The sequence below is a fragment of the Diabrotica virgifera genome, chromosome 5 (genome assembly GCF_917563875.1).
Source record: "Diabrotica virgifera virgifera chromosome 5, PGI_DIABVI_V3a".
Lineage (NCBI taxonomy): Eukaryota > Metazoa > Arthropoda > Insecta > Coleoptera > Chrysomelidae > Diabrotica > Diabrotica virgifera.
In genome coordinates this window covers 55915598-55938537 of record NC_065447.1, presented here as the reverse complement: position 1 = coordinate 55938537, position 22940 = coordinate 55915598, and the positions used below count along the sequence as shown (strand labels likewise).

General features: G+C 32.9%; 1 protein-coding gene across 1 annotated transcript in view; it reads left to right on the top strand.

The window, feature by feature from the left end:
* LOC114339097 (homeobox protein unc-4-like) overlaps positions 1-22940 on the top strand; it is a 244904-nt gene that overhangs the window by 173036 nt on the left and 48928 nt on the right. The window contains exon 2 of the mRNA XM_028289733.2: positions 5427-5611. Within this exon, the coding sequence (XP_028145534.1) occupies positions 5427-5611 (185 nt within the window). The remainder of the gene's footprint in view (positions 1-5426; positions 5612-22940) is intronic.

Below are 22940 nucleotides of genomic sequence, written 5' to 3'. Positions count from 1 at the left end.
AAAAACCAATACATATATATGTTATATTAGAATTTCCGTGGCTAAGGGACTAGCTTCCAAGTCAACCCTCCAAACACACAAAGACACGATAATTAAGTGCCGAAATGGAAATATTGCTAAAACCATAATAAAAATAAATAGAGATAGGAACAACACTGTCTAGCAAAGATACACTGTCTAAAAAATGGATGAACAAGACAAGGCAAGCAAATAATAGATTCAACAAAGCAATAAATTAGAACCTCTCCTCCGAGTGGTATCCACCCATCTCTCCGCTCGTGTTTCGATCGGACAAATCGCAGTGTTTACTTGTTAATGCGAACCTTTATCAATTTGTAACTATTACGTTTAACGCCGTTGTCATTAGTAGTGTTAATAGTTTATTCAGGCCGAGCGATTTTAGCTAATGTGATTGCGCGACTATTATCAGCATTTACCGTATCTTGCTGAAAATCGAACGGATCTAATTGATTTCGAAATTAATGTGCAGCGTAACCAATACAATAATTATTCATAAATATAGTGTTAGAAGGATTTGCTTATTTGGATTAGCGAATTATGGGTGTATTTGAATTTTCACGTACAAATGTACAAACATTTAAAAAATAGTAGAGGTGTACTTTTTTAACTAAACTTACGTGCATAGAAATCGGCCCACCTAAAAATTTGGTCAAATTTGAAGTCTCGTATTTCCTAAACCTGCTGGCTGATTTAAGTGATTTTTTTAATATGTTATAGCCTTATTCTTCAAGAATATCGCTATATTAATATCATTGTTAAACAGGTAAGTGTTATTTTATACCGGGTGTAACAATGATAGTGTGTTTTTTCCTCTAAGTTCGGAACACCCTGTGGAATATTCTAGCGTATATAAAATATTGAAATTAAAACTCAACTGTAGCCTTAGGCTTTCTTAACGTTTTGCTTTTTGATTCATTAGCTTATGTTGGATAATAAAAAAGTTAGGTATTTTAACAACTAGCAACGTTCTTCATCGATACAGGGTGTTTCAAAATAAGTGCGACAAACTTTAAGGGGTAATTCTGCATGAAAAAATAATGACCGTTAGGTTTATAATCATATGTTCGCATATGCTTCGTTTCAGAAATACGGGATGTTGAATTTGTTCGTACAATCTGACGATTTATTTATTGCTCTAAAACCGCATGAGATATACAAATGAAATTGGGTAGGTTTTAAGAGGTAATTATTGCGCATTTTTTGTCATACAGTTAAGAATTTTATATTCACCATTGGCGTGCATACGGGTAATATGACCGGGTAATATGACCCGTATGCACGCCAATGGTGAATAAAAAATTCTTAATTGTATGTCAAATATGCGCAATAACTACCTCTTAAAACCCACCAAATTTCATTTCCATGTCTCAACCGGTTTTAGAGCAGTAAATAAATCGTCAGTTTGTAAAAAATAATTCAATATCCCGTATCTCGAAAACGAAGCATTTACGGACATATGTTTATAAATGGAACGGTCATTATTTTTTATGCAGAATTTCCCCTTAAAGTTTGTCGCACTTATTTTGAAACACCTTGTATTGATGAAGAACGTTGCTAGTTTTTAAAATACCTAACTTTTTTATTATCCAACATAAGCTAATGAATCAAAAAGCAAAATGTTAAGAAAGCCTAAGGCTACAGTTGAGTTTTAATTTCAATATTTTATATGCGCTAGAATATTCCACAGGGTTTTCCGAACTTTGAGGAAAAAACACACTATCATTGTTACACCCGGTATAAAGTAACACTTACCTGTTTAGCAATAATATTATTACAGAGATATTGCTAAAGAACAAGGCTGTAACATATTAAAAGATCACTTAAATCGGCCAACAAGTATAGGAAATACGAGACTTCAAAAATGACCAAATTTTTAGGTGGGCCGATTTCTATGCACGTAAGTTTAGTATATAGTTCATACATTTGTCGGGTTAGATGAAAAAGGCCTAACCTTGCAATGCGAGTTGCCCGAAATTTTATTATTCTAACCATGAGACGTAATCAATAGTAGTGTAAATTTAAAATCGTGACTGAATTCCGCCGATGGATTAACGGCCATCTTGATTTTATAGGAAAACCGTTTTTTTATCAAGTTCATCAATGGCTTGGTAACAAATTAGACTAAAAAGATTAGAGCTGTTTTTTTGGGTTTTTGTGCGCGCATCGTTTCTATTATTGTAAAACCTATATGTTAATATGTTATTCATATCTTAAAGATATGAAAATTTTTATAAGGAAAGAGCTCCGAAAGAATAAGGTAATGGTTCAAAGATCTTATTGTTTATAAGTTCGCCGCAAATGCCAGTTTGATACGTAATATCTCAGGAGCCACCGCTCTCAATTCAATTTTTTTTTTAAAAGAAGCGTCTTGCTGAGTCTGTTCCAACGCGTTTTCTGAATACAATTACAGTTAATAGTTGCCGAGATATTTCGGATCTCCTTCTTTCTTTTTTACTTCTCTAGTGTACTTATCCACGTTTTTGGTTGGAAAAATGATTTTAATATTATCAGATTAGTCTCTCTACATAAGTGTATCATAAGCTCTCCGTTATTGCTTCTTGTTAGTTCTCCATGCAAGCTTACTACATCCAAAGAATCTCTTCCTCTCATGCCGACTCTTCTATATTATATCCGTGGCCTTTCCCCCAAAAAGTATTTTTGATAACATTGACTAATTTCTACACTTTAATTGGAAGCCTTACTTTTAGAAATGCCCTTTGTAGAAATGACCATTTTGTAGAAACTGTGTGCTTTTGCCCAGTTTTTGTTTCTGTCAGTCCTAGTATGTCTATTTTGTCGTTCTCAAATTCTACTGCGAGTTTGTCCTACTTTCCACTGAGTCCTCGTGTACCATGTTGCTAATGCGCCTCCTTCGGTATGGTATTTTTTTGGTCAACCTCTCGTGTTAAAATCTGATTCGACAGACACTTAGGCTGATACAAATTCAAACACGTAAAGGCCAACGGATATCTCCTGCTTATTTCTCATTTCAAGTGGTTAGCTTCAAAGGTTAGCTTCAAATATACTTTGATGACCATAAACGAGAACGATTTAATAATATCTTTTCTGCCGTTATACGAATTGCGCAAAAGTTTACATTTTTCAGCAAAAGATGAATTAATGATGATGAATGAATGATGAATAATGAAGGATTTCATCGCTTTTGATGAATTGAAAAGTATATGGAAGGAATTGAAAAGATATATGGTGTAGGAGCACAATTTGTTAACCTCACATATTTGAATATGTGAGGTTAATACAAGACAATAGTAAGACCTATCCTAACATATGCAGCGGAGACAAGCACCGATACAAGAAAGAATAAACAACAAATCAACAATATGGAAATGAAAGTATTAAGATCAATAGCGGGCATATCATTAAAAAACAAACAAAGCAACAGAAGTAAACGAGAACGATGCAAAATTCAAAATATTAACAGGTGGATAAAAACAAGAAAGAAAAACTGGAACCAACATGTAAACCGAATGGAACCAGATAGATTAGTGAGCATCTGTAAAAACAACAAGCCGTATAGCGGAAGACCCGTTGGAAGGCCGCTAAAAAGGTGGAAGGACAATGTACATTCAACAAAAACTTAAACAGAATAAGAGGCAGACAAACAGGAGTAATCCTAGTCGCACGAAGAAGAAAAAGAAGAAGACATATTTGAATCGGTATTAATCAAACCTTATGACGTCATAACATATATCATCATCATCATGGCATCGCATCTACAATCCTAGCGGAGTGATTGCCGCCCTTTTTGGGCTCTTCCGATTCATTTGTCGCGGTGAATCAGTCCGCAATAACATTTTCGTTTTACAATTGGTTGTGTGACTTGGCATCTTCTACAATTTTTCTCCATTCCTTTCTGTTTTTTCTTATGGTTACCCATTCCCTAACTCCCATCTTCTTAAGTTCCTCGACAATCTGGTTCACCCATCTGGTTTTTGGTCTTCCTCGTGATCTGCCTGATACAGGTCTTCATTTGGTAATTTTCTTGATAACGGCTTCTAGATTTCTCCTTTCTATATGTCGCATCCATCTGAGTCTATGTGCCTTGATAAATCTGACAATATCTTCCAATATCTTCTTGTCTTCTCCTTTCAAAAGTTCTCTTACTTCGTGGTTCATGAGTTTTCTAAATTCATTATTATCTAATTTTAGTGGGCCTGCTATCCTCCGAAATATTTTCCTCTCTAGGATCCCCAATCATTCTTTCTCTTTCTGTGTAAGACACATTCCTTCAGCACCATAATATGTGATTACTGGTCTAATTGCTGCTCTGTAAATTTTCAGTTTAGTATTCTGAGGAAGCTTCTTATCTTTGAGGAAGTTGTAGTATTTCCAGTAGTTTCCTGTCAGAATTCTTGCATTGATACCTATGCTTCCATCATTAGTTCCATTAAATGAGACCCCAAGATATTTAAAGTGTTCTACCTTTTCAAACTCATATTCACCAATAGTTAAACTTGTCATATTAACTGGATTTTTCTTGCGCATAGTAGGTATTTTGTTTCGTTTTGATTTATTGCTAAGCTCCTTTTGGACGCTTCCTTACATAAATTCGTAAATTCTTCCTTTAAACTGTTTAGGTTTCTGATAATTAATGCAATGTTGTCAGCATACGCCACGTTGTGACGTCGATGTCATATACAACAAAAAAATCATTTTTTGTGAAGTTAATGAAGTATATATGTATATATATTATGCCACTTTAAGATATTTTTTCTACAACCGTGTTAAAAATGCAATTTTTAGCACTCCATATGAGCCTTAAAAATGCTACTTTAAGGCACTAGTGCTTTTAAATTTTTAAGGCACTGCAGTTAAAAGTGAATTGTCAAATTTTAAAACGTCAAAATATTTATATTTCATTTATTAACATTAATATTAATAGTAGAACTTGCGCAATTTGAAAAAGGCGGTTTAAAAGGTTTTTTAAAATTTAATTTATACTGTTTTATTGCTTTTTTAACACGTTTGTAGAAAAACCAAGTTTATCTAACGGTATAATATTTTCGCTAAAAATTTTTAGACATTCCTCTCGAGTGTAGACAACCAGTTCTACCTTTTACGGGTCATAGGTTTCATGGTTTCAGCAATTAACAAAAATATTGTATTTTATAAATTTATAACGTTTGTAGAAAAAATATTGTATGATATAAGTGTTAAAAATATATTTTTAAGGCACTCATGTGAATGCGTGCCTTAAAATTGTACTTTTAACACTCATATCATAAATAACTATTATAACCTTTTAAATTGCATTTAACCTTTTAAATTGACATTTCTATAATTATTAGCTCCTGTAGTTATGTAGTCCTTTAAGGTTTTGTTGACACAATATTCAAAATGAATACATTTTTAAATACAACTTTAAAACTGATTATTTGCTTCAGGTGCTGGAAGTAGTGGAGAGGCCGATTCTGAAAGTGCGGCGTCTAAAAGAAGACGAAGTAGGACGAATTTCAATAGTTGGCAACTGGAAGAATTGGAAAGGGCATTTATTGCTAGTCATTACCCCGATGTCTTCATGAGGGAGGCTCTCGCCATGAGGCTCGATTTAAAAGAAAGCAGAGTAGCTGTAAGTTGACCTTTTTATACTGCAATTCAATCTGACTATATACAAGTTGACAGAAATATCTAAAACGACAAGGTCAGACCGATCGAAAGCTTTGTCTACGCGACGTTATCAGATCAGTCGGGTTTCAAAGTTGTTTCGGTTTTTTATTTATTACCTGTTTCACACTAAAATTTCCTTCCGCCTGCGAAAATTTAAAAACAGTGTATAATTTCATGGAATGGACCGTGATAGTCGTGACGTCAAATCAATGTTGGCTACTCTGAAAAAGGTTTCCAAACAAAATAAACAGCTGTTTATTTTGTTGTGGTTTTTGTGGCAAAGTTTTATTTTCGTTTTTATAAATGGAATCTACTGCTTGTACGTTATTTAATTTTTACAAAATGGTAATGTGTTGGGTACCTGATTGTCACTGCTCATGCCTCATAGAGGAGAACTTGCTAGTCTTTAAGTTTCCGAAAGAGATTGGTGTTCAAAAACAATGATTATCATTTGATATTGTAAATACTAAAATATTATATAAAATATCTTTAAAACAGACTATAAGTTTTCAATCTAATAGCACATAAAACAATACTAAAAATATTATTCTACATCCCACCAGATTGAAAACAATGGGAACCTTCTCTGGTTATACCTCCGAGGCTTCTAAAGATGCAAGCCATAACGGATGCTGAGATTAAAGAAGATGAGGGAATTTTACAATTTATAATTCACGTCCCATCTGCTCAGCGCGGTAAAGTTCCAACGAGAATTCCTTCGTACTTCAATCAGAGTTAACATGTAAATAAAAAATGAATAACCATTTCGCTGCAACACGAAACTACAGCCGCATCATATCCTAGTCCAATCAGAGAGTGCAGCAAGTACCTCTACCGGTTTCGAAACTTATTAGTTTCTCATCAGGAGGCACATATACTGCTCTCTCTGACACAACCACGACAACCAGCGTGCACTTACAAATTGCAACAAACGAAATGAAAGGGATGCCCTAGCGGCAACTGCTAGCAAAAGACTAAGTTTTCAATCTAATAGCACATAAAACAATACTAAAAATATTATTCTACATCCCACCAGATTGAAAACAATGGGAACCTTCTCTGGTTACACCGCCGAGGCTTCTAAAATTTGCAAGCCATAACGGACGCTAGGGCATTCCTGTCATTTCGTTCATTGCAATCCGTAACTGCACGCCGGGGTTTGTCCTAGTTGGGTCAGAGAGAGTAGCATATGTGCCTCCTGATGAGAGACTAATAAGTTTCGAAACCGGTAGAGGTGCTTGCTGCACTCTCTGATTGAACTAGGATATGATGCGGTTGTAAATTCGTGTTTCAACGAAATTGAAAATGGTTATTCATTTTTGATTTACATGTTTACTCTGATTGGAGTACGAAGGTATTGACATACCCTATGCATATACCTATGTAACAAAGTGTCAATAAAAATATCTATCTGCTCCTTGTTAATGTTTGCAACCCGTCTACCTTGCGCAGCTCTCATCCAGGTTTTATTTAGCTTTCTTAAATCATTAGTCCATCGAGTAGGTGATCGACCGACGATGTTCTTGTCTTCCCTTGGTCTCCATTCCACTAACCTCTTTGTCCATCGCCCATCTGTCATTTTAGCTGTATGCCCTGCCAATCTCCATAATATTGTCTGGCAATCTTTTCGATGACGTCAGTCACCTTGTTTCTTTTCCTGATCTCTTCGTTTTTTATTTTGTCTCGAAGAGTTATCCGTAATATGAATCGCGTCATTCTTCTCTGTGTGACTCTCCGTTTGGTAGCAGAGGCTTTTGTTTAGGGAAGTGTTTATATGTCAACACTGAAAGGACCCATGTGTCTGAATATTCCTGTCAATTAGTGTTGCCCAAAATCGGTCTTGGTCTTGCAGTCTTGATCTTGTTCTTGCGTTTTCGCAAGACCAAGACCAAGACCAAGACCTCCTAATTTTAGCAAGACCAAGACCAAGACTTACCGTGCAAGACTTGAGCAAGAACAAGACTAAGCCTGCGAGACTCTTGCGTCTTGCAGTTAAAACTGAGGGTCGTTTTAGGGAGTATATGTATAAGTTCGGCTATATTCTTAGACACTCTATGAGAAACAAAACCATTGTAACAAAAATTTTGAAAATTGGACTTATGCGCATTACGAACAATACCATAAACATACATAGCGAATCAAAATATCCATTAAAAGAACACTCGACACATTTGACATGTACTCAGAGGTCATTATTGTAATGTAAAAACAAAATTTTTTAGTACATTTTTCTCAGCAGCCGACTTCTTTGCTCTGAAATTAATTGTCCTGGTTTTAATATCTTCATATCAAACTCTTGGTCCTTGGTCTTCTAATCATATTCATATAACACAACATTCCTGCATTGCGACGCCTACAGTAATATCGAATATCGTTTCTAAATTTTTTAAAAATATGTCACCTTATCACTTATATAAATTTACATAAACAATTTCTTTTATTATTAGGTTTCTAGGAATCTAAACACCAGAAATTTTATCAGTATACATTATTAAAGCTCAAAGTAAGACAATTATGTATTGTTTTTGCTGACTGTGTTCTGTGGTATGAGGTCACTCGCCTAAACAAAATTTTCCGAAACAGCGCGGCTATTATATTATTAAGTATCATAACCAGACAAAAGTATAGAGATAATGTCGGATATCGTGTAAACATAATACCGAAATATTATTTTAACGGTATACACTTCTCCAAGAAATTAACGCACCACCTTAAAAACGGGTCATTTCTAGTGTCTCAAATTTCCTAAACCTGTTGTCCAATTTAAGTAATTTTTTTTAATATTTCGTCTTATTGTTTATAAATATCGCAGTAATAATAGATATTGTTGCTAGACAGGTCAATTATTGTCAATGTGTACCAGGTGTACCAATCAAACTGGGTTTTTTCTCACTCTGTGGAATATTCTAGCATTATGCTAACTTATTATTCTAGCATGCAATAGCATACTGAAATTAAAGCCCAACTATAGCCTCACATTTTCTTAACATTATGTTTTTTTTTATTCATTCACTTATATTGGATAATAAAAAAGTTGGGTACTTTTTAACTAGCCAGGTTTTTCATCAATACAGAATGTTTTTAAATAAGTATTGCAAACTTTAATGGGTAATTCTGCACGAAAAAGTAATGACAGTTTGCTTCATAAACGTTTACTTTATAAATGCTTTGTTTACCAAATAGGTTGGGTTGAAATTTTTCTTACAAACTGACGATTTATTTATTGCTCTAAAACCGGTTGAGATATACAAATGAAATTTTGTGGGTTTTAAGAGGTAGTTTTAACTTTAGTTAGTTAGAACATAGGCAGGGATCACTTAGATCGTGGGTTCAAACCCCACCCGGTGTCAGTTGTTTAGATATTTATTAATTTGGCTAGTCTTTACTACGGCTATGATATTCAAGCTTAAAATGTACCTCTCTCTTACGTTGTTCTAAGATATGCAATAGGCTAGTGGGCAACTGCGAGACTTGCAAGACTCTTGCTGCAAGACCAAGACCAAGACCAAGACCGGGAGCGCAATACCAAGACCAAGACCAAGACCAGGTGTACTAGCGCAAGACCAAGACCAAGACTGTCTAAGTCTCGTCTTGGTCTTGCATTTGGGCAACACTACTGTCAATCATAATAACATGTTCTAGGTACTTATTTATATTTATCTACGAGTTCTATTTCTTGTCCACCAATGCTGATGTTCTGGTTGGGTACCAAGTTTGTCATTATTTTTGTTTTCGAGATGTTTATATTAACTCCTACATTTTACAAAGCCTCAACGAATTCCTTTACCGTCTTTCTTGCCATTCCTATATCCTCAGCTAGTATGACTATATTATATGTTAAACGTAAGTTTTTTAGATATTCTCCATCTGTTTTTATTCCTTTTGTCAGTCAGCCCAAATTCTTAAAACATGTTCCAACACCGTATTAAAAATTTTAGGTAACAATGGGTCTCCGTGTCTACCCATTTCTCTACTTATATAATTATAATAGGGTGTTAATACTTCATAAATTGAAAATAATTGATATAAAAAGCGTATTTTAAGACTTGGAAACGGTTTATGAATATCATATTATAAATTACTCTAATTAAGCAATTAATGATGCAAAACGATTTTCCCTACAAGGTGGTTGTTCGAAATTAATTAATAACAATTTTAATTACAATTATTCTAAGAAGTAGTACGTTTGTTAGAAAGTATTTTTAGCTTGTACTTACACAGTGGCTAATACCCTCGCTTGTCCAATTTCCATAATTCCTTAGTCAACCCTCATATAATTATCAAAACGTAAGAACCGTAATTACACCACCATGCTTACGAGCCCCGTGTCAAACGCCACTGTAGCACTAGGTATTATTATTACGAGGATTATGCATATTAGTCCAGGGAAGTAAGATTTTTCTTAGGACTTTAAATAATCCAGGTATCTGACAAATGTTTTTATTTATTGTAGACATAATATGGAAAGAAAACCTACCAATTTCCTGCCAAGAGTTGATTGATTTTTTTAATTATTAACAATTTAGTGCAAGAAATGCGTTTTTTCTATTTATTATACCTCATTAAAAAGAAAAGCTAAATAATTGACATAAAATTACAAAATTTGATTTTTTAGAACATCGAAAAAGCTTCAAAATGGAGAATTTTCCAAGTTGAGAGTCAATTTCATCGGCTGTATGTAATAGTGGCACAACACAAAAACTGGTAATTTGCCAAAACAGGCGTTAAAAGTTTGAGTGTCAATAATTTTGTCTTATTGGTTTTACTACATGGATTCATATTTTTGAAAAAAAATAAATTTTGGTGTATTTGGAAGAGGGTCAGGTAGCCTTTAATGAATTGTAACACAGACCTCTTAAATTCAACCCTTATTTTGAGTTGTGCCACCATTATTGCACATCAATATTTTGCCATTCAGGACTAATTAAGGCAAATACAAAACTGGCATTTTTTTGTTATTCGTATCAATTGAAATTAAGGTTCAATAAAGAATACTACAAGTTACTTGAATCAAAAAATCTGTTTATTAACAACTATAAGAAGAACGAAATAAAAAAGGATATAATAATATGTATTCATACAGTGAGTGCACTGTAATAAGTGTTACCCGTTACCCCCTCACTAACTTATTTATTTTTAGCACATAAGCAAAATACTCGGACAGGTCGATTTTTAAAATAATCTTAGTATATTATGGCATCAATATTTCGAACTTTACTCGATCCCTCTTCAGGTGACAGTCATAACTTTGATTTTTTTCAATGGGAAAGTACATCATGTGACCCCTCATTGAAAAGCATTTGAAATACTGATTACAAAAATGTATAATACTTTAATCTTTTTTGAGAGCGTCGGCGCAAAATTTCTGTCGAATTATTTTTAAATGTAATCATTTTTTTCGAATCCTGAGAGAACTAATCAGTATTGCTGAAAAATTTAAACGCAAAATTAAATATTACAGTATTATCGAGGGTCTAAAGTCCCCGAGAACTTCTATAATGATTATTTTAATAAGTGGCAGGGGTGAAAAAAAAAAGAGAAAATTTAGTATGATTTTGAATTTCAAATATACCAAGAAACTGTTTGTTTATTCTAAGGGACTTTCAGCCTAGGTAATAATGTAATCTTTTAGTCTGCGTTTAAATTTTTCAAAAATACTCATTAGTGTTCTCAGGATTCGAAAAAAATGAATGCGTTTAAAAAGAATTCGATCGAAATGTTGCGTCTACGCTCTCAAAAAGGATTAAAGTGTTACAAATTTTTGTAATCAGTATTTCACACGCTTTTAAACGAGCTGTCACATGATGTACTTTCCCATTTTAAAAAATCAAAGTTGTGCCTGTCACCTGAAGAGGGATCACGTAAAGTTCGAAACATTGATGTTATAATATACTTTGATTATTTTAAAAATCGACTTGTCTGACCGTTTTGCTTATGTGCTAAAAATAAACAAGTTATTAAGGGGGATACACACAGTAAACACAGTAACACTTATTCCAGCGCACTGTATGTAATAGGAAAAGTCATGATTGACAATGCTTTAACTGTCGGTAGAAATCAGCGTGAATTGGTGGAACACTTCTGTCTTAACAAAGGCTAATAAGGTCTTTTTTCTTCTTTTCAGTTATTGGGAGGCTATCAGTGTAAACCTTTTCTAGTGCTATACTATCCATGCTTTCTAAACCTTTTCTTGTTTTTTTCTTAGTGGTATCAACTGATCTGTACTCCTCTTGTGCAAATGAAGTTTTCAAATAGTAGTGAGTACCAGAGGTTTTTCTTTACCTGAATTTTACAAATATCGTAAATGAACAGTATTTCCTTGTACATCTTCATTTTTAACTTTTTCAGGTCAAAAAAATCATTATGACATAATTCGTGTACTTCGAATGGTTGTTTGTAACGAGCAGTTCGGATTAACATAGCGTAGTGAGTCGATAGATAAATAGGCCCCGCTTTTAAAGCTTTCGTGATATTTCTTTCTATCAAAGAGTGGCAGCTATCACTCTCATTTTGAGTATGACCGACCACTAAATAGCGATGAGTTATAGAAGAAATTTTGAAATGAGTTACAACGTACTGGTACATTGAAATTAGGTAGGGGAAGTCGGGGCAAGGTGAACCAGTTAAGATTTGTCAAATAATATGACTTATATGAAGATAATAATTACGACTATTTTTTGTTCATACGATAGCAGAACCATTTGGCTACATATTCCAATATCTAATAACTAAAAAACAGTTTTATGTAATATGCTGTAGACATATTTCCCAAAAGTCGCAAAAAGTTCACTTTGCCCCACATAGTCCTGTCGCCAGGGGGGGTACAACGGCCTCCTATATTCAGATGGACATACCCAAGTTTTTATTATGTATTTTGGCCCGTAGAACACGAATTTTTTGGGTAACAGTTGATCCGGATGTCGATAAGATTGTTATAAACAAAGAAGTTGAGGAATTACATAACAGCGATTTCTCGCGAAACAAAACATGTTTTTGTATTTTTTGGGCCATTCTAACCAAAAAATGTTCCTACAAATTTTTTCGTAGGATGCATAGTTTTCGAGATAAACGCGGTTGAACTTTCAAAAAATCGAAAAATTGCAATTTTTGAACCCGAATAACTTTTGATTAAAAAATAAAATAGCAATTCTGCTTACCGCATTTGAAAGTTCAAGTCAAATTCTATCGGTTTCGAATATATACATTGCTAAAAATTTATGTGTTTATTGCTAAAAAAAGCTATAAACACATAGTGTTTCCCGTGCGTAATACATGCGTTTACATGCATGCTACGTAGAAATAGCCTCGCTTGCACTTGTACCTACTCTACCTACTCGTTCGAATTCAAATGAGAAATCATTGAAAACATCACTCCAGCACTAGGTGTTTATACTTTTGTTTAACAATAAAATAATAAATTTTTAGCAACGCAAATAACTAAAACCGATATACTTTGACTTGAACTTTCAAATGCGGTAAACAGAATTGCTATTTTATTTTTTAATCAAAAGTTATTCGGGTACAAAAATTGCAATTTTTCGATTTTTTGAAAGTTCCACCGCGTTTATCTCGAAAACTATGCATCCTACGAAAAAATTTGTAGGAACACTTTTTGGTTAGAATGGCCCAAAAAATACAAAAACATGTTTTGTTTTGCGAGAAATCGCTGTTATATAATTCCTCAACTTCTTTGTTTATAACAATCTTATCGACATCCGGATCAACTGTTACCCAAAAAATTCGTGTTCTACTGGTCAAAATACATAAAAAAAACTTGGGTAAGTCCATCTGAATACAGGAGGCCGTTGTACCCCCCCTGGCGACAGGACTAACAGGCGGGGCAAAGTGAACTTTGTGCTTAGGGCAAAGTAAAACATATCAGATCAATTAAATATTTAGTCAGAAAATACAATTAAACAAACTGAAAACATAAAAGATTCTATATAAACTGGATTTTTCCATATCTGAGTCTTTTATGGCGAAGCTTTCCCATGATTTGAGATGCAGTTATTACCGAGATATCATCTACCTCTGGAAAACGAAGATGTTCCAGTTTCCTCTATACTGTCTCATAAATTTTATTTCATACCCGTTTTTTAATGGATCTTTAACATGGGCAACAAATTCTTTTTGTATTTTATCATTAGTTAGTTGAACTAATATAAAATCTTCGGCAAATACATTTTTCGTTGGAACTGCATTAAGCTGGTTTGTTTGCAAAATTTCAACATCTTCATCACTGAAGGTTTCCGTGTCACTGGAATCTTCGCACAAGTGGGCGTCATCAACATCATGGTCTTCGGAGTCAGAAGATTCTGGAACAGCAATTTTTCGTTTTACTGCAACTTTTTTTTCTTTTTTCACTATTTTTGCCTTCTGTTGTTCTTTTTCAGCTTTCAGGTCAGCAAGGTAAGGGGAAGATGTTATTACCGTTGTAGATCCTTTTTTTCTCTCCTTTCTCAGAGCAGTTTTAGGAGCTATTTTAGGGACAGGCATTATATCTCTTGGGAATATCGCTTGGTTAAAATTGGCTGAGCTTGTGGTATGGAGTTCGTTAGCTACCGAAACATTTTGCAGCTGATAATGTGACGAGCTAGAGGGTTTATGGATAGGCGATACATCTCCTGATGGCACCAAGTTGTCTAAAATATTTGAATTTTTGGCAGCGCCTTGAACTTCATCAGATGTTGAACGAGTTTGTTTTATTTGTGAAGTATGACCATAAAATTTATTAGTGGATAGTGGTGGTAGATTTTCATTTGTTCTGCTTTTCTTACTAACCGTACTGGAACTTTCAGCCCAAACATAATCATTTTTGGGTGCATTACAGCGGTCGGCAACATCTGCAGTATCACGAGTGATATTTTCTACACCGCCATTGTCATTATTTTGAGTTAAAAGAGGACGGTCAGTAACCTCTGCAGCCGTAAATGCCATATCTGGGAAAATGTTGTTATCATAAGGACAAATTCCCGTTTTTTTAAAACCGAATAAAGCGTTTTCAAGTGTTGCAGCCCTCATATATGCTTGACCAAATATTTCGCTCACATCATGTATCGTCACGACTTTACCAGGATTATTTCTTAGCCAATTATGAACACCCTGGCTATAATATGAACTCAACGGAAACATAAACGCAACATCAAGAGGCTGCAAACGATGATACGTGTGTGGGGGAATTATAATAATGTGAACGTTACTTTTTGTTGCCATTAAAATCAAATTTAAATTTTTAACATGTGTTGAATGACCGTCACTGATAAGTAACACTGGGTCTTTTTCTGTTGGCTTAGCATATTTTATAAAATGTGTGAACCATGTTGGTGCAAAAATATCACCTTGCATCCAACCTGAAGGATGAGGAACTACTATACTTTCAGGTGGTAGACTCCTTGAGAAGTTGGGATTATTTTTTACACGAGGGAATATCAGCAGAGGTGGCATATATTGACCTGCTGCATTAAAACAAATTTCTGCAGTGATGAGTGTACCTCGCTCTGCAGATGAGAGGCTACCGACCTGTTTTTTTCCTTTAAGAGATAACACTTTGGATTGCCTATTTGGAACTGTACTAATTCCAGTTTCGTCACAGTTATAAATTCTACTGGGAGAAAATTTGTAAGTGTCCATAAGATGTTTTAAAAGATCAAAAAACTTTTTGACATTTACTTTATTAAATGCAGATGCTCGGGCTGCAGATGTTGCCTCCGGTGTTCGAAGAGATAAGTTATGGTGTCTAGAGCAGCTTGTAGGTCAAACAAGCAACTTTTTGTAAGTTGGTTACATTATCTTTGTCAAGTGTTTTTAGCTCCCGGCTTAAGTTTTTCTCCTTATGATAGTTATTATAAACATCTTCCAGGGCTATTTTTTATTCACTACTCGAATTAATCCTTTTATTTAATGTGACACAACTTTAAAATTCTCACTGATACAGTTTGAAAATATCTAAAATTGTCTGCTATATTGGCACAACTCAAAAGTGCCGGTATTGCACAGAAACTTGATATCGATACGGGTCGACTTCCACTGCACAAATGAAAAGGACCAGTACTGTCGTTTAGCGGCCATTTTTGCTATTATTATTGTGCCAGTTTTGCAGGTCATAAATAAGGCTTTTTCTAGCCCTCTGGTGATGTTAACTCAATTTTGTCAATTTTTGAGTTAAGCCACTATTGCATACAGCCGACGATTTGTTGCTTCGCGACCTGCAAAATAAGGCAAAATCGTTATTCGGTAATAACTTATTAAAATTAATCTAGAACTTAAGGATTTCGCCAAAGTTGTGTATTGAGGTACTTAACAAATCCTCAAAATTTGATACCGATCCATAAACTATTTAGTTTAAAAGTTATTCTATTTGTTTATCCCAGAGACCTTTTGTGCAATAACATAAAACATAAACTAATGAAGATAGGACAATTCTGCCGATGCCAAATAAAACTAGAAAATTTATACTATCAATATATTAAAAAAATATAAAAAAATAATTATTATAGTTGAAAATCCTAATGCAAAATTATTGTCATTTTTAGTTTATAAACATATAGATTAATTTAAAAAAATGGTCCGTAGGAAACATGTTATTACATACCTATTCAAAGAGTTTATAATTTTTCCACAAAGAAAGAAATATACATACCGTTACTCTGGGACGATTAGATAAAAAGTAGGAGTTTTTTAATTCTCACTTAATTCTTACAATGATTTTAAAAAGGGACTTTTAGTTTCATTTTAAAGATAATAGAGAGTTATTGCCACCGGCAAATAAAGGATCCTTTATTACAGGATACTTTAATAAAGGACAAATACAGGACGGGTCTAAAAGAGTGGTATTGCAAACGCAGTTAAAGAATCTTTTATTTTGACAAATGACATGAAATATTTTTGTAAATATAAAAATAACCTATAAAATTCCATTTGTCGATATAAATTAAAATAAGATAATTGAAGAGTAAAACGATAAATTTAATTATTTTGTCATTTAAAGATGATTAGAGAACAACATAATATATCCCATAATACTCATCGTCCAATAATATGGAAGTGCAATAAATTGGAAATACTATTTTAGGAGTTTTTAAATACTTTTGCATTATGGGTATATGTAATGGGGAATTTCTGGACAATATATTATTAGGGAATAGTGGATATCCATTCCTCAACTACAACTACCGAATGACACCATTCCAGAATTTTCAGACAGAAGTTGTGTTTTTATAATCTATCACAAATCCCTTCAAGAATTGTTATTGAAAGAACATTTGGTATTGTGAAGAGATTTCCCATTTTACCATATGTAATGAGATGCAAGTTACCTTTTATTCAAAGAATAATATCAGCTTGTTCAGTTTTACATATTGCAGTAGTACATAATAGAGAAAACGTTGAAATACTGGCAAATGAGTGTGCTGTTGATATTGATATAGAAGCTGTGGCAGTACATTTTCAACCAGGAGCTAATCTAATGCGACTAAATTGTGTGTGTGTTTGTTTAAAATTATTGTTCGACATTTAAAGCTAGCGCTTAAACTAATTTTATTTTTATTGGACTGCAGTTTGTTAATAAATTTATAAATAAATATAAATATTATATTGGTGACTGATTTTAAGTATTTTATGATCATTAGCAGGTTTTAAATAATAAATTTATAAATATGTACATATATGCTATTCTCCTTTTCATGAACATTTTTCAGTGCGTCACAAATTATAGAAAAAAAGGTAAGTCCGTGATAATACACATTTATGACATTTATTCTAACGTGACATTTTAGTTAAATCTGACAGTTGTCAAATTTTATTTTCAATTTGGAATAAAACTAAATCAATGTGTCTATTGCATTTATAAAATGGTATTTTCTTTCATTTGTATAGTCTTATAAATTGTACAGATTATATTGATAATATTATTATTTTATTTAATAAATAATTCTTTTTTGATTATGGCGCCATCTATCGACAACTAGAATAATCACCGAACTAGAATAATTACCAAAGTATTAACAGACGTGCCTTTTTTTCTGTCACATACAATTTAATGCGTTAAAGAGAAATCGAAAAACTGTGACGCACTGAAAGATGATCATGAGAAAAAGAATATTGGCGTTTGATCTTTTATCCATTATGGCCCTCTATTTCTTTCTTTTCACCTCTGGATAACTAGTTATCAGGAAGTTTATCTGACAGATTAGATACTAATAGATATCTGACAGAGAGAAACTTCCCGTTAACTAGTTATCCGGAGTTAACTAGTTATATAATTATAATAAATATGTTATATATAAATGAATGTTATATATAAACTTCCCAATAATTAGTTATCTGAAAATGAAAAGACCTCTAATCTGTCAGATAAACTTCCCGATATACAAAAAGATAATAGAAGAATTAAGCTTTATGCTGGTGTTTATTAATTTTTTTGGCAATGTTTAAATAAACAAATACTGATGGCATGAAATGGATCACGAACAAGGAGGAATGAAGAAGGAATTGGAGATTGTGTTTACCATTAAACGCATAAAACTGCAGTATCTGGGACACATATGATAAATCAGCACCGTTACTCCCTGCTACTGATGTAACGAATATTCGTATTCGCATTCGCATTCGCGAATATTCGCATATTTTTGCATATTCGCATTCGTATTCGCATTCGAGAAATTTGTGCGAATGTTTTGCGAATATAAATATCAGAAAAAAAAATAATTTGAAGATAATATTAGGTTGACAAAATCAAAATCTGTTAATTTCTTTTCTTCTTTATATTAAGAAATAGTAACTTTACCTTGTATAATCACATTATCAGGCTTCACTTTATTTTATTATTTGGTATTATGTAGTAAAGCTTATCATTATAAATTTATAAAACATGTCAATAATAATAGACACAAATTAAAAGAACAGAATATTCGCATTCGCATCCGCATTCGCGAATGTCGGTAGCAGATATTCGCATTCGCATTCGTATTCGCGAATGTTCAAAAAATGACATTCGTTACATCACTACCCTGCTGCAGTACATATTGCAAGGTACGGTCAAAGGTAAGCGAAGACCTGGTAGAGGGAGAATATCAATGGAACTGTTTCGAATCGCAGCTAGCAAGGTTACGATTGCTATGATTTCCAACATTCGAAACGGATAAGAACCAAAAGAAGAAGATGGCATGAAAATGAAAGTGTATTAATACTTTTGATTAAAAACTTTATAGATTGTAATCTATAAAAGATTAAATTTTCAAAAATAAATACTTGAACCTTTGTTTTATTTTGTTAACCTGTTGTTATATATCTGTTGAATAGAACTCTATTTTGAATCTAGAATTTTAACAAATCCTAACTTTCATTAAAATTTATTGATCTTATATCTTCAATCTCTTATATCTTCAATAAATATTTATTTCTATAGAAAAATGTAAAATATATTGAGTTTAATAAATGAGTTACTGATATTTTAAGTCTGATCATTGTAATTAGTAACAATTTAAAATTATTTACGTAATATTCCTTTTTACAACTTCTTGTAATAACTCAAGCTTCAATAAAATGTTCTTTCCTATATTCGTTTGGGTCAAAACATCAATAATCTATATCTCAGAATATTACTTAGAGTTGTTTTATAAAACCCAACATACAACTTAATAATATAAAATATATTGAGTTTAATAAATGAGTTACTGATATTTTAAGTCTGATCATTGTAATTAGTAACAATTTAAAATTATTTACGTAATATTCCTTTTTACAACTTCTTGTAATAACTCAAGCTTCAATAAAATGTTCTTTCCTATATTCGCTTGGGTCAAAACATCAATAATCTATATCTCAGAATATTACTTAGAGTTGTTTTATAAAACCCAACATACAACTTTAATGATGAAAGTTTAATCAAATATCAATCCCACAATACATAAATTATCAATCCAAAGAAGCGACAAGATAAATTCAAAATACAAGTGAAGTTACACCTTTCTTCACATTTTTGACACGTTATGTCAAAATAAAGGAACTTTTATTAAAATAAAGGTGTCCTCTAATTTTCCTTAAATACAGGCGGCCTGTATTTTATTGAAAGACAAAAATAAAAGACGCAATACTGCGCATGCTTATATGTCAAAATAAAGGATCTTTTATTACAGGTCGACTTAAAAGACGTTGGCAATAACTCTCTAATGACTTAAAATTTTATCATGCAGTAGTAGATGATTACTAATTAGAATTTAATTAGTATACTATGCATTTAATGATGGTCATTATGAAGCGAGTATGAGGGATACGAAACGAGCCGCCTAGCGGCGAGTTATAGCGAGAACTGTCAAAGCGTATGTATTTGACTCGCCATTGGTCACTGCGCGTGTGCCACCTTCATCGCGAATGCCATATCGCGGTTATAATTATTGCTTAAAAATCTCTATCGTAATGAAAATTTGTATCATAATGAAGTTAATTATGATACAGGTAGTGAAACCATAATTGATATAATTATAGTATGAGAATAGAAAAAAAAAATTCGGGCAAACCCGGACCGATTTTCACCAGATAAACATTTTGATTTTCAGTACATTTGTATTTTGACAACGACACCCGGTTTGCGCGTCGAAACGTTAAAATTATTTTTCAATTTAATTGTGGCTTATTTCCCATCAAAATAGTTAATTATCGGATAAACACTTCAACAATAAAATGTATGTAATATAATATTTGAGAGATAATTTGTATTTGTGTAATTTGAACTATACGATAGTAACTAGTGGCTCATGGCACACGGTGACAGAAACAACAGGCACCTGTCTGTAGTAATCCTTTACATATTTATTTCAAACTGTCTTAGCATTGTTTAAAAAAGACTAAAAGACTATTAAAAAATTCTTTTTTAATCAATGGTCTTTAGTTTTCACTGTTCTTAAATAATAGAACATCGTTCCGATTGTGGTGACTGTATTGTGTGTAGTACAGTCTTATATTCTTCGCTTCCGTTTGCTTACGTTTGTGTTTGCGTGTTTTTAATAATTTAGATGTGTAGGTACTTTGCATATTTATATATATTTCATGTTATTTCAATTCTAACGGAGTTTATCTGTAAGTATACCGTATTTTAATAATTTTTACCATATTCTCCGGCTAACCCGGATTTTCGATAACCCGGATAGGCCGCGGTCTCGATTAATCCGAGTTATCCGAGGTTCCACTGTACTTACGTATAAAAAAAGATCAAAATCTGTTAACTAGAACCCGAGATAAAGAAACTTACAGAAACCGTATTTTGAAGTTTATTAATATTTTTAAACGCTTGAATTTTGAGTTCCTCCTAATAGACAAGGCGAAAACGGCGGGTTCGAAGGGAAAAATATTCCCATGAGATTTTTTTGCATAATCACATTCGTGAGACATCCCAGAATAAGGATCAAGAAGTCGCCCATGTGAAAAGTGGGCCAATTTTTTTTTAACAATTTTTTTTAATCAAATTGTAAGAATCAATATTTTTGGCCTGAACAATTTTTTTTTAATTTTTTGGACCATTCTGGACAAAAAAGGTCTCTTATAATTTTTCTCTAAAGTTGATAGTTTTCGACTTATAAGCACTTATAACTCGGTTAAAAGTTATTATTATGAAAGTCAATATATGACTAAATCAAAGTTTAAAGTCCCCCCTACAAGATCCTGAAGAAATTTTTGTCATTATTTTAATACTAAGCTGTTATTTTTAAGTAATAATAATAAGCGCCATGCACGTTTGCGGGGCTGTAAATGCTGAGTGCGAGAGAGAAGCCATTCCAGCAGTACAATTGTGCGTCTTACTCGCACTCACATTTACAGCAGCGTCAATACGATCTAACCATTCATTGATATTAATTAAAAATAACAGCTTAGTAGTAAATTAATGACACAGATTTCTTCAGGATCATGTAGCGGCGACTTTAAACTTTGATTTAGTCACTTTCTGACTTTCAAAATAATAATTTTTGACCGAGTTATTAAGTCTTAAAAATGGCCATTTTCGCGTTTTACAAAATTTTAGCTTGCTTATAACTCGAAAAAGATCAACTTTAGAGAAAAATTATAAGAAAGCTTTTTTGTCCAAAATGGTCCAAAAAACCTAAAAAAAATTAGTCCGGGCCAAAAACATTGATTTTTGCAATTAGATTAAAAAAAAATTGTTAAAAAAAAATGGCCCACTTTTCTCGTGGGCGACTTCTTGAACCTTATTCTGGGATGTCTCACGAATGTGATAATGCAAAAAAATCTCATGGGAATATTTTTCCCAACGAACCCGCCGTTTCCGTCTTGTCTATAATGGTGCAACTTATTTTCATTTCAGCCTCATTTTTAGTAGTCACAGACAATGCTGTCTACGTTTAATCGTATCCCTAACCCTACTTTTAACCGTTTTAATCGTTCTAGAATAACTTTATTTTGTGTTTAAATTAGTGTAAAATTGTCAGCTTTTTAAATATGGAGAAATATTTCGTCTACGAATAATAACTTATTCAACGTTATTCTAATTATTTATACGTTATCAATAACATTAATTTTTAAAAACGATTTTTGGTTTTAAGAATGATTATTTTTATTCTTTTTTGATACATGTTGATAGTTTGACTCTTAAGGGGGTAGACGCAAAATCTTGGTCCAATGCTATTTAAATGCATTAATTTTTTTCTAATCCTGAGAAAACGAATAAAGATTTTTGAAAAATTTAAACGCAGAATGAAAAACTACATTATTACCGAGGGCCGAAAGTCCCTTAGAATAAACAAAAATTTATTTTGAATGAAATATTTTAAATTCAAAATCATACTAAAGGACATCGCACACATCTTATGGAAAATATAATGTCACTCAAATTCAATAAAATTTATACGAATAGATTCGTTTTAAATTAACGGTCAATTCTTATCATTGCGACAACTCTTAATTATGATTAATTACGGCGAAAATTGCAATTAAAGTTTATCGAAATCACATTTTTGGAGTTCATAAACGTGTCAGTTATAATCACTATTGCTCTGGGTGCTATTCAAAACAGCTTAAACCCCGCTGGGCCTAAGCGGATTAGTGAAACTATTAAAATAAGATGCTTACTAGCCCGAGAAGATGTATAGTATAGTATAGTTGATCCAAAAGATGGCATAACCCAGACATCCAAAGTGAAAGTTATCCTCCAACACCAAATTGTTCTATATGGTCCACACAATGTCCAGAAAAAAGTCACACCATTTTGAGCGTCGGGTTTGGGGGGAGAGGGGGGAGAAATCGGTAAATTCGTAGTTTTTTAAGTTTCTCGCCAATATTTC